This window comes from Chlorocebus sabaeus, chromosome 27 (genome assembly GCF_047675955.1).
Source record: "Chlorocebus sabaeus isolate Y175 chromosome 27, mChlSab1.0.hap1, whole genome shotgun sequence".
Classification (NCBI taxonomy): domain Eukaryota; kingdom Metazoa; phylum Chordata; class Mammalia; order Primates; family Cercopithecidae; genus Chlorocebus; species Chlorocebus sabaeus.
The window spans coordinates 23953451-23971100 of record NC_132930.1 but is presented as its reverse complement, the minus strand read 5'-3'; the positions used below and the strand labels follow the sequence as shown (position 1 = coordinate 23971100).

Here is a 17650-nt window from a genome sequence, read left to right as displayed (position 1 = left end):
TATGTATAGATGAATTAAAGTCACTGCTTAATGAGTTAACCATAACTTATATATTTATTTATTGTATTTAAAAATCCATAGTTTGTCCGTTTTTCTACTGGCATAGGTTCTTTCTACTTTCTTGGCCCTTGCAAACAATGTGCAACAAGCATCTTTACCTGTATTTCCTTGTGCATAACTTTGAGAGTTTCTCTGTGTGGACACCTAGAAATGGACTCCTGGGTCATTGGGAAGGCACCTTTTACTAGTCATTGCCAAGTTGCTTTCAAAATGGTTTACACTGTTTTATAAGAGTGCCTGTGTGCCTGTATCCTCATCAGTACTTGGAATAATCCAATTTTCTTGTTTTGCAACTCGAATGGGTATGAAATGATACCTCACAATTACTAAACTTTTTATTTCCTTGATGACTGTTGAGGTTGAGTGCCATTTCCTTTATTGGCATTTGTTGTTCAGATTTCTTCCTCTCTGAGTTGCTTGTTCTTGCTGTGGAGTCCTTGCAAGATTCGGTACTGATGTGGAAGTGTTCTTTTTTTTTTTTTTTTTCTGGTTATTTGAGGGTTGCAAATATCTTCCAGACTGTGGCTTTTTTAATGGCAAATTGTGAATCTAATTTGTGCTTTTTATGTCTTTTTCAGAAGATGATAGATTGTTGTTTGCACTCCTTAGAGTTTTTAAGTTTTTCTTTAATCCATTAGTCCTGTAATCCACCTAGAAGTTATTTTTGTTCATAGTGTGAAGTTGGAATCTAAATATATCTCTTGAGGTATGGGTAAACAGTTGTCTTAGCTTCATTCCTGTTCTATCCTTGCTGACTTATAATACCACTTCCCTCCATAGATACATAAGTGCTCCCAGCTTTCCCATTTTGTTTCACTGGCCCCGTTCTGCTTTAGTTTCTAGGGTTTTGTAAAAAGTATTGATATTTGATAAGACCAAGTCTTCCTTTATTATTCAAATTCAGAATTTCTACTCTTAACTAATCTTCTGAATTTTAAGATCAGCTTATGAAATTCCATGAAAGGCTCCATTGGGTTTAAAAAGTTTTTTTTTGAATTTGTGAATTTATATGCAGTGAATTATTAATAAATTCCATTTATCGAGATCTTTTATATCTTTAAATAAAATTGATAATTTTTTTTCTCTGTGCAGGTCTTGCTTTTTTTAAAAAAAAGATGAATTTCTAGGTACCTTAATAAATTTTTGGTAGTTATATACATTACCTTTCTTATAAAACTGTATTTCAGATTGCTTGTTGCTGATGAGGAAATGCCATTGGATTTGGTATGCTGAATACAGCATACCAAATACGGAAACATATATTTAAGTATTTTATGGTAGTCTTGGCTTTTTCATGTTAATACTAGTAAGTTTTTCCTCTCTGTTGCCTAAGCTAAGACCGCCAGTAAAACATTGAATGAAAGTGGTGACTGCTGGCAATAGGGATTGCCATTTCTGACTTTGAAGAGAATGCTGCCAGAATTTCACCAGGAAGTTTTTTTTTTATGTTTTTGGTAGATTACTTGTAAGTTAAGGAAAGTCATTTCTATTTTTGTTTTGCTAAGAATGTTTTTTTTTGGTTAATCAGTGGATATTAAATTTTACCAAATTATTTTTCTGCATAATTTGAGGTGATCATTCATTTTTTATTCTGCTGAGTTTTTATCTGTTTAAGTAAATCCTTTAAATGTGAGTGAAACTATGTTTGTCACAATGTGCTATTTTTAGAATGAGTTGGATTTGGTTTGTTATTTAGGACTTTTGCATCTTTAATCACACATTGGATTAGCCAGTAATTTTTCTTCCTGACACTATCTTGGATTTTGGTATCAAGATTATATTAACATCATAAAATAAATCAAAGAGTAGTCCCCCTCTGCCCATATATGTGGTTTTGCTTTTCATGGTTTCTAGTTACTTGTGGTCAACTGTGGTTTGAAAATGGTGAGTAGAATACAATAAGATATTTCGAGGTGGGGGTGGTTGGAAACCACATTTACTTAACTTTTATTACAGTATGTTATTATCATTGTTCTTTTTATTATCAGTTATTGTTAATCTCTTGCTGTGCTTAATTTATAAACTAAACTCTATTATAGGTATGTATGCATAGTAAAAGCATAGTGTGTAGAGAGTTTGGGACTATCCACAGTTTCAGGCATCCACTGTGGTCTTAGAATGCATCTGCCAAGCATAAGGGGGAATACTATACTCCTTGTTCTTTCATTCCATTCTTTTCTGCTTTTAGAGAGAGGCAGCAATATAAAGTAGGGTTAAGATGTGGAATTCTGGAACAACACTGCTTGGGTTTGATTCTTTACTTCACCTTGTAGTAATTGTATTACCTTTTACTCAGGGCACTGAGTGGGAGGCACTTTCCTGAGTTTCAGCTTCCTTTTCTGTAAAATGTAGCCTACCTTGTGGAGATATGTTAAAATTTAAATTAAGTAATACCTGTAAGACACTTGGAACCAGCCCCTGGGCTACAATAATCACTCAGTAAATTGTATGATTTTTATTCTATACTTTGAAATAGTATAAGGTATGGATTATTTGTTCTTTGAGGATTTTGAATACATTGCCTATGAATTGACCTTGATGTATATATGTTTTGGCAAGGAACAGATTTTTAAACTGTAGTATTAATTTAATTTAATAATTAAAAGTGTAGATTTGTGAAGTTATATGTTTCTAGAATATTGTGTTTTATCTGAATTTTAAAATTTATTGGCTTTAAGTTGTTTATACTATTTTATATGATTTAAAAAATCTCAGTTACATTTTTAAATTTTTTTGTTCCTAATAATTACCTATATCTTCTTTCGTCTCCTTTGTCAGGCTGGCAGTTGTCTGTTTTATTTCACTCTTGTCAAAAGCCTGTTTGTTTTGTTAATATTGTCTGTTTATTTCTGCTCTTTTATTTACTTTCTTGGAGTTTACTTTTTTACTTGTTTGTTTTAATATTTATACACCTCCCACAGGAATCCTGAGTCTTTGTTTTCTCTCATATTATCTTAAGGCTATGAATTTTCTCTCTAAGAACCACCTTAGCCACCTCCACAAGTTTTGACATATTAATTTGATTATGATCATCAAATATTAAAAGGTTTTTAATTACTAATTTGTCACTTCCTTGAAATATGAATTACCTAGAAGCATATGTTTTAATTTCCAGATATGCATGTATGTTTTGTTTTTTTGTTGTCTGTTGCTTTTTAAAAACATCTTTGCCTATTGATTTCTACTTGTGTGTGGTTAGAGAATAGGTCGGTATGACTTTTTTTGTATTTCCTGATACTTGCTTTGTGACTTAGTATTTATTGGTCATATATTTTAATGGTTCTTTCTATATTGGGAAATTAGTTTTCTTTAATTGTTAGTTACAGGGTACTATACAGTCTGTTAAATCAGGTGTTATGATAAAATCTTCTGTATACTTATACATTTTTGTCTGTTCTTCTATCGGTTGCTCCCATGGTGGTCAGTTTCTCCTTACGATTCTGCCCATTTCTGTTTTATATAGTTTGTACTAAGTTATTTGGTGAATACAAGTTCAGGTATAATATCTTCTTTACAGATTAACTGTTCCTTTTATAGTTACGTGGACACTGCTTTATGGCTAATACTTTTTGCCTTTAAGTTTATACTACCTGATATTGAAATACCTATAATAGCTGTCTTTTGATTAATATTTGCCTAACGTATCTTTTTCACTTTCTTCTAAATTTTCCCATATTAGACACTAGATATATCTCTACAAGAAATAGCAGTAACTGGTTTTATTTTGTATCCTATTTGAAAATATGTTGCTGGCTAAGGCAAATTTAATGCAAATATTATTTACTCTCCTTGCTGATCTGTTTGAATTTATCTCTGCAATCTTGTTTTGTGGTTTCTGTTTTACACACCTCTTGTTATCTTCTCTCATTCTCTTGAACAATTCAGCATCTTCAGAGGCTTTAATTTTAGCCACTGCTCTCCCATCTTAAATCATGTGTTAACTTTGTCTAGTATTTTGTTTTGTTTTGAAAGTCTCTCAAAACAGTCACTGTTTTTGTTGTTTCTTTCAGTCATAATTTACATATACTTATGTGTTTATTTCTCTGTTTATCATTGCATTTTGCTTGTTATTCATTTCTTTTTTTCTTTCTTAAAAATGTGTTCTTCAGTAAAAAAAAAAAAGCTACTTCAGTGAGCAGTTGGGAATGATAAATTCTCTTAGTCTTTGCCTGAAAATATCTTTATTTTCAGTCTCACTTGAGAGTAATAATGTAACTGGATATAAAATTCCAGATTAACAATTAGTTTTCAGTAATTGTTTCTCAGTTATTTTGAGGTTGTCATTGTTGCTGTTGAGAAGTTTGTAGTCAGTCAGCTTGGTTCAGGTTCTTTTTAGTAGGTAAGCTGCCATTTCTCCGATTGCTTGAAAAATGTTCTCATTGTCTTTGTTGTCATGTGGTTTCCCTGTAATATGATTGGGTATGGATTTTAACCGTTTTTTTTGTTGTTGTTAATATTTGGTGTGTTTCTTGAATCTGAAGGATGTGTCTTTTATCAGTTCTGGAAAAAAAAAACAGCCATTATCTCTTTGAATATTATTTTTTCTTCTATTCATGCCTTCTGGAATATTAGTTATGTAGAAATATTAGGACTAGTATTAGTTTATTAGTTATATATTGCATCTTGTCGTCCACATTTCTTAACTTTTCTTTTTATAGTCTTTTTATCTGTCTACACTGCATTTAGAGACATCTCCTCAGATCTGCCTTCTAGCTTACTAATTATTTCTTCAGTTCTAGTTTTGTTTTAGCTCATCCTCTGAATGTTTAACTCTAATTACTGTTTTTCACTTCTATTAGTTCTCTTTGATTTTTCATCAAATCTGTTTTAATGCTTTCTTTTCTCATATTTTCTATTTATTGTTATATAGTTTCATGATGTAAAAAAATCCCTATTTTTTAGTTTTCATTTGATCATCCTCATATTTTATATTCTTGGTCAATTGTTACAGCAGTTTCCTGTGTTTGCATAGCGGATTGCTTTCTCTCTCTTGTTTTATAATTTCTTATGTAGCTATTTTTAAGGAGATTGCCATTATTCCACCCTGGAGAAAACTGTATAAGTGGTAAAGTGCCCCTCAAATGCCTTTCTTTGCTTCCTGCAGTAGTTTCAACTCGGATATCACCAAGTTGGGACCAGTTTTTTATGTTAACTCTTTGGAATACAGTTTCATAGACCCTTTTGGTAGTATGAACTTGCACTCCAATCTTATATGAGATATAGGCCCAGAGTATTGAGTTTTTCACAGAAGCCCTTTAAAATCCTTATATTTAGAGATCTTGAAATAAAAGAAATTTGCTTGCTCATTAGTTAGAATTTTACCCTTTCACAGAGGAATGTAGCCCTTCTAGGTCCAGGCTTTTATCCAGAACACTGACTCACTATTCCAATACCTAGCATAGGCCCAAAACCTAATCTTATGTCCCCAAATTAAACCCCAAACCCATAGATTAATGAGACTGATAACCTCCCATAACAGTTGCATCATATTAGCATTTACTTTTAGTTTTTGTTTTGGCCTCTGAGAGTTTTCTGTTCTCCTTACAAACTCAGCTATGTGTTTAAAGCAATTGTTATATTTTATCCATTATATAAGAATGTTTGAGGGTATTTGAACTGTGTTGTTGGGTGTTGGGAGATAATTGTCAGGTTACCTTTGACTGCTATGTTGTTAGAACCAGAAGTATATACATTGCTTATTTTTGGTTCTTGTTAGTAGGAAAATGCCTTATTGAAAACAAAATTTTATCCTCTTCAACTAAGAAACATCACAAAATATAGTTTATAAATACAGGGTCATATTAAACTGCTCTGCTTCTATAGGTAATTATCAATATTAGAATGAAAAGTTATCCCAGAAATAGATTCCTATACAGTGACCTTTAATGTGTCATTTACCTACTGTGATAAATCACAGACATGAATGAATGTTTATCTGCATTAGGAATGATTAATGGCCTGGAAGTATTATAAGAGATTCGTATTTCCTTTATGTAAAAGATAACTTGTTACAAGGCCAAAGTGCACTGCTTTTTAATCTTCCATAAAGTTTGTGATGCTGCAAATGTTTTCAGCCCTACATAGACTTCTTCAAGCAACAAGGAGGAAGGACAACCCTCAACTCTTAAGTGTACATAACTCTTAATGGACAGATTTTTTAAGGCAAAAGAGATGGCAAAATATGTAAGAAGATATTTTTGGAAAAGATTGTCAAGTTGTAAACAACTTACAGATGTGACAAATTTACTGATTCTTATATTCTTTATTGCATTACTTAGAATTTTTCTTACGTAAACTATTTCCTTTTTAAAACTTCCCTATGCAATGTGTGTGTGTGTGTGTGTGTGTGTGTGTATATATGTGTGTGTGTGTGTGTGTGTGTGTATATATATCTCTCTGTGGATAGTATTCATTTTTCCAAGCAGCGAATCCTGATTCCTCGCAGACCTGATTCCTCTCCCACCATACTTACAGTCATGACTGAATCTTGCTGGTTTTACTGTATATTCCAAGTAAAGAGTGATTACTCAGATGACTGCAGTATATGTCGAGAATTGTAGAATTTAATTATCTATGTGACATTGGACACTTTTTTTTTTTAGTATTTACAAGACATATTTTCTTCTTTGGCAGAGAGAAAACATCCGACTAAAGATTTACAGGAGCCCTATAGTTCTCTAATCTATGAATCCTTTAAATAAGTGAGAGAAAATTCTGTTTGCAAGCTAAATTACAAATATTTCTTTTTTTTTTTTTTTTTAATATTATATTTATTTGTGTTTGGAAAAAGCCTTTTAATTATACTTTATTTTACTTTTACTTTATTTTTCTTTGTTTCAATTCATCACGTTATTTCCATGGCTTTTTCTGTTTGTATCATTCATTGATTTACTGAGCAGATACTTACTGAGCATCTACTTTTTACCCAGCACTATGATGGACTGGTGTTGTGATGCAAAGTTGAACATGATACACAGTGATTGCTTTTATGGAACTTAGTGTCTAGTGGAGCGGTGCATTGAGATAAATTATGCGATAGGGAAATATACTCTGGTATTGCTGAGCGGACACAAGGGAAAACACTGACCTCAAACTTGGAGGGATTGGGAACCTTCCTAGAGGAAATGCCACTTAAGCAAGACCTGAAATTGTAGGTCAAGGGAGAGTTGGGGAAAGGAGGCGTGGAGGTAAGAGAGAATGTGATACCTCTGAGGAGCTGAGAGAGATATACTGCTTCTAATATTCCTGTAACAGAACAGAGGGACACTAGCTGTAAAACAGAGGCTGGGTAAGGAGGGCAGTCTGGTCTGTGGTAAGGGGTTTCACATTAAGAGTTTTAAGCGATACACCTTCATTTTCCTTTTCCATTTTAGAGTGAACTTGCAGGTGCAGTTTGGAGAATAAATTGGAGGGGGGAAATCAGGATTTTATAATACAGTACGGGTACAGTAGTCCAATATAATCCATCAGCAGTGAGGGTGTAGGAGAGCAGACAGATTTGAAAGATGTTAGAGAGGTAGAAACCCTGTGGTTTACTAGAGGTGGATTATGGTGGAGGAAGAAGGGTCAAGAATATCTGTGTTGACAATTCTGATGACTGAGTAGGTGGTCATGTTATTGACTGAGCTAAGGAACACAGAAGGAGGAGTGAGTTTGGGAAGGAAAATGTTGAATTCAGTTTGGGCACGTGTGGCACATTCATGTGTCCATTGGGCAGTTGGATATAAGGGTTCAGGAGAAAGATTAAACCTGGAGTTACAGATTTGGGCTTTTGTAGACCACAAATGATCACTGAAGTCGTGAGAGTAGATGAACTTACTCCAGAAGATTAAGTGGAACGAGAATAGAACAAGGCTTAGAATAGAACTTTGAAGAAGACCAGCAGTCAAGGGATGGGTGAAAGAGGAGATGAGAATATGCTTGGAGAAGACAAGCAAAGGACACAGTAATAATCACTGTTAGATGCTAATCAGATGTCAAGGAAGGATTGAAGTACTGATGGAATTTAGCAACCTTGAGGTAGATCATGATCTGGTTGAGAATGGTTTCAGTGAAATTGTGAATGTGTAAGTAAGCACTGTACAGTTTCTTTGGTGAATGAGTGAAGATGAAATAGTAGAGACAGTAACATAGACAATTCTTCATAAACAGGAACAGAGATATGTCAGCTGAAAATCAGTCTGGGGTAGAGGGTTTTTTTGTTGCTGTTATTGTCATTTGCTCATTCTTTATGTTTGTCTTTTCAGAATTTGCTTTTAAATGCTGTGGGAGGGGGAAAGGCAGACAATGACAAGGCAAGAGAAAGAATAACCAGTAGAGTAAGGTCCTTGAGCTTGGGTTGACAGTAGGATAGATAAGTGGAGGGAACACACTGTATGAACTGGAAAGGTGGACCATGGTCAGAATCTAAATGTCTAGTGTCTTGACTTTTTGTTGTTGTTCTTTTGTTTGTTTGTTTTGGTAGAGACAGGATCTCGCTATGTTGCCCAGGCTGGTTTCAAACTGCTGGTTTCAAGTGATTCTCCCTGCTTGGCCTTCCCAAGTGTTGAGATTACAGGTGTGAACCACCATGCCCAGTCTGACTTATATTCAAAGATAGCACAGTTCTGAATGGTGGTGGGACAAGGCATGAGAGAGCGTGGTGGAGCAGAAGTGAAGGTTAGGGGAGAAGAGGCGAAAGAAACCTTGATTGGTCAGGGTGTTGGCTAGGTCTTACAAGTGAAGTTGCCCACATTGATGATGGGTTGTAAGGACCGGTAAGACAGAGACGGTCCAGGAAGTGACTAGTGAAATGGAGGTGGAAGATGCAGTCATGTCCCTTAATAATGTTCGCTTCAGCACGAATGCATTTGTATAAAAGGATGCAGAAGTAAGGGTGTGCAGACAGTACTGGGGAGCAAAGCCACCCACCTTTCGTCCTGATGCTATAGCATCTGAACCATGCAGGAGCAAACGGCTTCAGCTTGAGAAGGTTGTTATTAGGTGAACTATGTTCATTCAGTTAAGAGTAAGAAATGGAATGCCCATTTAGTGAGGACATTGAAGATGTAGGGGAAGTTTGTTTACCCACCTGCATGAGTCTCGACTGAGACTGGTAGCAGAAACAGTTGGATCTAAGATTTCTGTTTAGTTCCACAGCAGTGGGTATTCAAGAAATAAGTTTTGGTCTGAGCTCTGCCTAACCAGCTGTGAGACTGTGCATACAGTAGTTAAGTGATTTCCTTGATTTAAAACTGATTGAAGTTCAAAGAACTTGTGATATTTCAAGAGATATCCATTGGTAAAAGTCCAGCCTACTTTATTCTGTTGTCCTGTCTTTGTGTTAACAGTCATAAAAATTTGTGATACAATACAGGTTTTTAAATTTAAAGACTTGTCTTACGTAAATTTTTAAGCCTTTTTGGTTAGTACATTTAGATTTTCTCTTAAAGCCTCATGTTTATGTTTACTTCTGTTTGTTTTTTAGACCTGTTTTTTTTGTTGTTGTTTCTATTTCTTACCTTTCTGAGTGTAGGTGGTAGAGAATGGTAATAACTGTACAGTAACTTTCAATAAAGGGAGATGAAATAGTGACATATTAGTGACATCAGTTCTCTTGTGTGTATGCATTTGTGGTGACTGTAAAGGGGACCGTGGACTTCATGAGCATCTTTCTTTCTTGTTGTTTTTCAGGGACCATGGCTAAACCTCCTGGATCATTAGCCAGAAGCAGCAGCCTGTGCCGCTCGCGCCGCAGCATCGTGCCGTCCTCGCCTCAGCCTCAGCGAGCTCAGCTTGCTCCACATGCCCCCCACCCGTCACACCCCCGGCACCCTCACCACCCCCAGCACACGCCGCACTCCTTGCCTTCCCCTGACCCAGATATCCTCTCAGTGTCAAGTTGCCCTGCGCTTTATCGAAATGAAGAGGAGGAAGAGGCCATTTACTTCTCTGCTGAAAAGCAATGGTATTGGCAGTGAATAATCTATAGGGCATGTTGGGGCTGGGTTTGGGGGTAAGGTGTGAGGAGGGGGGCAGGAGGAGTGGTGCATTGTTTCCGTTTTCTGTTGCTGCATATCGAGGTACCATAGACTTTGCAGCCTCAGACATCACCCATGTTTTAGTTCTTAGTTCTGTACCTCAGAATTCCAAGCCTGGTGTGACTGGGGGTTTTGCTCAGGGCCTTACAAGGGTAAAATCGTGGTGTTGGCCAGGCTGCATTCTCATCTGGAGCTTGCAGTTCTCAAAGCTCATGTGATTGTGGTGAACTTCATTTCCTGTGGCTCCAGGACGGAGGTCCCCGTGTCTGTGCTTTCTGTCGGCCGCATGGCGGCTGCTCTCAATTCCTGGAGGCTGTCCACTGTTCCTTGCCACAGGATCTCCATCTTCAAAGCCAGCAACAGAGAATTTCCCTGCTGTAGATTCCTCCTTTGCTTTGAGTCTCCAACTTCTGTCTCTCTGATCTCTAGACTAAAATTTCAAAGGCTCACCTGGATAATAATCTCCCTATATTAAGATCAACTAGTTTAGGGCCTTAATTTTATCTTCAGTATCCCTTTACAGCCGCATCTATTTTTATGTTTGATTGGAAAACTGGAAGAAGGTGGGTGTACACCAGAGGCTGGGAATTTGGGAGCTGCCTTAGAATTCTGCCTACCATAGACATATAGGTAGATATTTTGAGATGTAACTGCTTAGAGGTCACTGGACACAGTTGACTCAGATCTCAGAGCATAAATTTGTCATGAACAATTTTATATGTAAAATAGAAAAGCATGAGCTTGAAATATACTTGAACACAAAGAAATATCAAATATGACTGACTTAAAAATATTTATTGTCACTTAATGATTTATTCTGTTATGTGCAGGTGCTTGCTAACACAGAAGCAGTATCATATGCCAAATGTTTAAGAAAATGTCAGGAACTTAAAGGAGAAAAGTAAATAACAAAATGGGCATAGCAGCAGTGTATTTCAGTCCAACTTAATGACATCAGTGCTCCATGAAACTGTTAATTTGAGGATCTCTGTTCTTGAACTGCATTCCTCTTTAAAAGGGGTATGGTATTGAGTGTTAGTTTCAGGTATTGACTCTTAGTAGCTATGTGGCCCCAAAGGCTTTACCCTCTTCTTTGAGAAGTGAAAGGGAGTGGTCCACACTCTTTATCGTGTGACTCTAGGTGACATTATCATCAAATAATCATTTTTCATTCATAACTATCTAGCAGTAAAAGAAATGTTATGATTTGCAAGTGATCAGTGCAGCATATTCCTAAGGAGATAATGCAGGTTTTGTACCCTCATTGCAGTTGGAGAATCTGATACAGCTTTGCTTGGTTAACACTTTATGACTAGCTTTTCGTCTGTCTTTGCAGTATGAACGTAGTCACCAGCAAGATGACTTTACTGACAGAACTGGTCTTGTGTGGTTTCTGGAAATCAGAAGGAAAACTCGAGAGCTGCACTGTCTAATCAAACTTTCTGCATTGATGAAGCGTTCAGTTCTCATTTCAACAGCAATGTCAGAGTTTCATAGCTAGCTCTCATAAATAAGAGAAGAATTTGAATTTGGAAAACCTTTCTTCCTTTTCGTTTTCAGTCTCTCCTCTATTGAACCACCAGAATTCTTACAAAATAATAATGTTAAATATTTACTGATTTTTTAATGTTCTATGCCTTATGCACATAATGCTCATTTAAATCTCACTTCGAGTTTTCTTATACAAGTATAGTGTGAATTCAACTCCATGTCACTCTGGGGGAAAAAGAAATAGAAAAAATGGCATAAGTGGTACACATAGTTAAGTTCAACTTTCCAAAGAATATGTACTCTGCAAGAAAATAAAATTTGAAGTTGTATTATATCTTATTATCCAAGTCGGATTAGTTACGCAGAAGCAGCAACACTTTGGATTCTTGTCATTACGGAATTCAAATGTTAGAACTAGAAGGTAACATTAGTGATTAATCAGATTTTCCTACTTTAACAGATAGGAAAATTGAGACCTCAAGAAATCAAGTGGTTTGCTGAGGCTTTTACAACTGATTAATGGTAGGACCAGCTTAGGAACCCAAGTCTCCTGACTTAAATCAGTATTCTTTTCACACATTGTTCAGAGTTCAGAGGCTGGTTTTTAAAATATTTTTAGCCTAGCTTAGAATTTCACCCACAAAAGCAGCCAAGCCACATAACAGAAAAGAAAATAAATTCATAAAATTGTAACTAAATCAGCTTCTGCTCTTTGGAAGCTGAACAGCTCCAGGGAACGTGATATATTCTGCTCAATTAATTGACAGCCATTCCAAAAAAAAAGCTTTGCAGAAATGCCTCTACCAATGATTGATTTCTGAGTCTGATCATTTCCTCATATCTGAACTGCTGCTACTTTCTGTTAGCACTACCCATTATCGAATTGTAAAAGCATTTGAGAATTATGCAGTACACGCAGGTGTATTATATGAAACCATTAGTTAGGTCTTTAGGGGGTTTTGTACCTTTTGAGAGCTTATAGTGTAGTAAAGACAATCTTCATAGACATGCGTGAGTAAAGTACATAGAAATGACTAAGCAATCTTAGTCTGTATCTAAAATGTGGTATTAACATAGAATATTCATCAAAAGTGAGTGCCAGACCTCCAGTAAATGTGTACATCAATAACATGAAAATGATAGTACTCATAGGCCATCTAAGGTAAGAGATCATTCAGTTCATTCATTTCCTAAACACGAATTTAGTCCTTGCTATGAGAGGTGCATTTGCCAATAGCATGAGCTGCCAAGACAAGTGAGACAAGGCCCTGGCCTGGTTCCAGCTGCTGGGTTATAATCATGTGTACTCTTGCCTTTCTGTTCTGTCTTCAGCTCACCTCCCTTCTCACACCATATTTCTTTTGCCACTTTTTACCTTGACTCTCCCTTTCATTGCTTAATCATTTCCTTTCATGGAGTGAACAGTATTCACCTTGGGCTCAGTGCATGCAAAAGTGAATGAGACTAAGTAGTAAAGCTCTCAAAAAAGAAAAAAAAAGTGAGTAAGGTGTGATCCCTGTTCTTTAATATCTCATTCTGTTCATTGATTCATTCACCCACCCTTCCATTCATTTGTCCAACACATATTTATGAAGTACCCGCCGTGAGCTTGCCATTCTTTTAGTGCAGAGAAGTTAATAAGACTCCTTGTCCTTATTTATTTCCTTTTTTCTGGGGATACTGCCTATAGACAAGTTAATATAAAATATCATTTTAGGTTTTGGTAAGTTTTGGGGTTGCAAACAAAGACAGGTAAAACAAAAGATAATGCTGTTTCAGATAAGGTGGTTAGGGGAGGCAGGAGTAACCTGCATACCCTGGAGAAGTAAGCCATGTGGAGATGGAGAGTAGATAACACCAAGCAGAGGGAACAGCAAGTGCAGGGCCCTGAGGAGTCTTGAGGTTGGCATGTTACAGGAACACGAGGGAGTGTACAGTTGGAGATAGCCAGGGACCACATGTACAAGCCTGGTACGCTTTGACTAGGGCTTTGGATCTTACTCTGAGTATGAGAGAGAGCACTGGGAAGTTTCAAGTAAGTGAATGATATATTTTGCTCGAGTTTTAAAAAAATCACTTTAATGGCTGTGTGGAGAAGTAACTGGGAGGGAAGAGCGAGAATGAAAGCAGGGAGGCCAGTTAGGAAGCCATTGCAGTCATTTAGGTGAGTTCCTGGCTGTTTCAGAGGAAGAATGGGAGCAGGGGCGGAATAAGCAATGGTGGATTTGAGAGATTTGAAGGAATGGGTGATGGGATTTACTATATGTTGGTTGTGGGGTTACAAAATTTATATTTCCACGGTGGAGAAAAGGAGGAAAACATTCAAGAGTAAGAATGCTGTGAGAATTCACTGAATGTCTGGGTTTTTTTTTTTCTAAATAGCATCATATGTTTGCCCCCTCCTCCACTGCCATACTCTGATGCACCTCAATTCCCTGCCCCCCTTTTAAATTTGGTAGAACTTATATTTTAGTATAATTCCTTTCATGTATATTCCTTCCTTCCTAACAAAGCTATAGCTCATCAAGTTAATGACAAAGGGAGAGACAGTGACTAAAATTCATCTTTTAAAATAGTGTCAACTCCGATTTAGAAAGAAACATAGTATTGAAATAAAACATAAAAGTAGCTGAGATGATAGCTGAATCACCTGTAAAATTTAACATTTTAATTTATTTGACAAAAAGAAGGTGTAACTTATATTGTCTGTAGTTTGTAAGATTTCATTATTATGGTTTATGTTAAAAATCCAACATTGAGTTTTGAGAAGCCATATTATTTAAAGAAGTAATGTTCTCATTTTGCTAAAATGTATATAGAATTGTATCATTTCCCTCTTTTAAATTTCAGTAAGCAATGAAAGTTGTTTTAGTTAGAATGTCTGCTAGTACTCTTAAGAACATACTGATTTAAAATTTGTACCTTTGTTTGTGTTTCATTCAGGGAAGTGCCAGACACAGCTTCAGAATGTGACTCCTTAAATTCTTCCATTGGAAGGAAACAGTCTCCTCCTTTAAGCCTCGAGATATACCAAACATTATCTCCTCGAAAGATATCAAGAGATGAGGTGTCCCTAGAGGACTCCTCCCGAGGGGATTCGCCTGTAACTGCGGATGTGTCTTGGGGTTCTCCTGACTGTGTAGGTCTGACAGAAACTAAGAGTATGATCTTCAGTCCTGCAAGCAAAGTGTACAATGGAATTTTGGAGAAATCCTGTAGCATGAACCAGCTTTCCAGTGGCATCCCGGTGCCTAAACCTCGCCACACATCGTGTTCCTCAGCTGGCAATGACAGTAAACCAGTTCAGGAAGCCCCAAGTGTTGCCAGAATAAGCAGCATCCCACATGACCTTTGTCATAATGGAGAGAAAAGCAAAAAGTCATCAAAAATCAAAAGCCTTTTTAAGAAGAAATCTAAGTGAACTGGCTGACTTGATGGAATCCCATTCAAATGGCATCTGTAAACTATTATTCCCCGCCGTCCACCCCCCACTGTTTTTTGGGTTTCTTTTAATTTTAGGAATGTAACTCCATCGGGGCTTTCCAGGCCAGATGCCAGAGTGGAACGTCCAGGAGGGCAACTGTCTACTGTCTGCTTATTTAAGTGACTATATATAATCAGTTCATCAAGCCAGTTATTACCGAAAAATCATTGAAATGAGACAGTTTACAGTCATTTCTGCCTATTTATTTCTGCTTTGTTATTAGTGATGTATATACAACATTTCATTGAAAGCCACTATGGACTTACAAGCTTTAATGGACTCGTAAGCCAGCATGGGCTTGCAAAAATTTCTTGTTTACCAGAGCATCTTCTTATCTTTCCACAGAGCTATTTACATCCTGGACTAAATAACTTATAAGAAGTAAAACTAATTGCACTACTGTTTTCCAGACTGGAAAAAAAAAAAAATCTCTGCGAGTGAAACTGTGTAGAGTTTATAAAATGACTATGGATAGGGGACTGTTTTCACTTTTAGATCAAAATGGGTTTTTAAGTAGAACCTAGGGTTTCTAATTGACTTGATTTCTGGAAATGAAAACCCACGCTTTTACTATGGGAAGCTTCTTTAACTGCTTTTACTATTGTGAAGTTTCAAGTCCCGCTGTAAAGATCATGTTTTGTTTTCCCCAGGGCTTTCACTGTGATTTACTGCATTGCAGGCTGTATGATAAAATATACATAATTTAAAGAGAGAAGGCTCTTGATTCCTTATGCAAGTGGAAGAGTTGAACCTTGATTGAAGGACTTAAAACATTCATAACCTTAAGCCGAGGTGGGGGATATGGGGATTCAGGCAATTGTTTACACACTTTGAATAACCGCAAAGGATTTATGGTTTGTGAAAAATGTGTACTGTGGAAAAGATAATAAATTGGAGACATTATTGTGTGGGATTGTCCTGATTTTTGTTGATAACACTCCACAAAAAACACTATGTTTTCTGGAGAGCTGTGTAAGCTGTCTTGTTGCTTCATTGCAATATAAGAAATAGTGATGTTTTGGACGTAAGTTGTCAACAAATTTCTATTTTATATTGTTTGTCCTATTTTTATGTAGTTTGAAATGTATAAATGTTCTAATATCAAGATTAACAAATATAAATTTATGGTGCATTTAGATTGTGTTGTATTAATTTATAAAGTATGGTGTTCATTAAATTGGTGTGTTGTGTAAGGGTAGCTTTTATTGTTAAAAAGACAGTAGAGAGTTAAGTTCCATATAGCAACAAAGTATGTTAACATCTAGGGAGTTTGTGCTTATACCACTTTAAAAATATGCAATCATAAATGATTTGATTACTGCAATGCAGATGGATGTTTGGATGAACAACTGATACATTTTAGTTAGAATACTTTTTCAGCATTATGGCTAAAATATATGTCTAACCCAGTGCTATTTAGGTGAAAATCCTAATTGATAAACAAGAAGTTTCTTTTGAGATTTGCTTCAAAGAAATGCTTTAGTAAGAATATGAACAATTTCCTGATGTCTCCTGTAAATTGTGATTGTTTATTCTCTTTATTACTATTGTTAAAAACTTGACTGGTATTTGTATTGGCTGATATTTATATAGTTAATAGATTGAGTTCTGTAAGGGCAAAAATTGATTGAAATGAACATAGTGTTTTGCACTAATGATAAGGTAAGATAACCTGAGAGGTAGGGTTGAGGAACACAGGGTGGAAAGCGCATAAAGAACTGAAAAGGGTTCTGGAGTGTTTACGCAGAGTGAAGGGAAAAACCTTAACCTTCTTTTTCTTATAACCAGACAGGAGGCGTTCTTCCCTTTGAAAATTGCAAAAGGAATGAGAACCTTGCAGTTGGATGAATAGAAAAGGGAGAAGTTGCCAGAGCACGGAGTGAAGATGGGAGGAGCTGCCAGCAAGGCCCACTGCTGCTCCTGGCTTAGAAGGGAGCTCTGGAGCAGAACCAGCTGGGGGCCGGCACTGCTGCTTAGAGTGGAGGAGGCTGGCCGAAGGGACTGTGGGCCGTTTTTAGGCAGGGAGCGCGTGCATTGTTTGTGCTCAATTTCAGACATTCATTTATAAACAAATTCAACCAAGGGATATTTACTGCTTTATGTTGCTTGTGATAATTATTTTGCATTAATGGAGTATACACATTTGTAAATTCAACAGGAAATAATTGAGTTTTGGAAAGCTACAGTAATTTCTGTGTTACATCATTTATATGTGAAAAGTTGGGCATTTCTATAAGTTTTTTAAATTATCCATTTGTTACTTTAACATTTTAAAATTATGGTGTTTTCCGGATTTTAAAAGTAATATTTTCCTTACTGTAAAAAAAAAAAAAAAAAAAAAAAAGTCGATGATAGAAAAGTATAAAGAAGAAAATAGCAAGCAGGTCAAATACTGCTACCCCAAATAATCACTTTTAATATTTTAGTATGCTTTCTGCTAGATCTTTTTCTACATATTGATGTATATTTTACATAATTGAAATCATACTATATATTCAATTTTATATCATGCTTTTTCACTTAATATAAGCATTATCCCAACATCATTAAAAAACTCTTCATGAGCAACATTTTAATGACTGTATACTAATACGCT

At 36.1% G+C, this 17650-nt stretch overlaps 1 protein-coding gene across 3 annotated transcripts in view; it reads left to right on the top strand.

Annotated features, from left to right (window-relative positions):
* The window catches only part of STIM2 (stromal interaction molecule 2), a 162388-nt gene extending 145775 nt beyond the window's left edge, over window positions 1-16613 (top strand). For all 3 annotated transcript variants that reach the window (XM_008017697.3, XM_008017696.3, XM_073012478.1), the window contains 2 exons: window positions 9733-10006; window positions 14514-16613. In XM_008017697.3, coding sequence (XP_008015888.1) covers window positions 9733-10006; window positions 14514-14991 — 752 coding nt within the window. In that variant the 3' untranslated portion in view covers window positions 14992-16613. The remainder of the gene's footprint in view (window positions 1-9732; window positions 10007-14513) is intronic.
* The last annotated feature ends 1037 nt before the right edge of the window (window positions 16614-17650 follow it).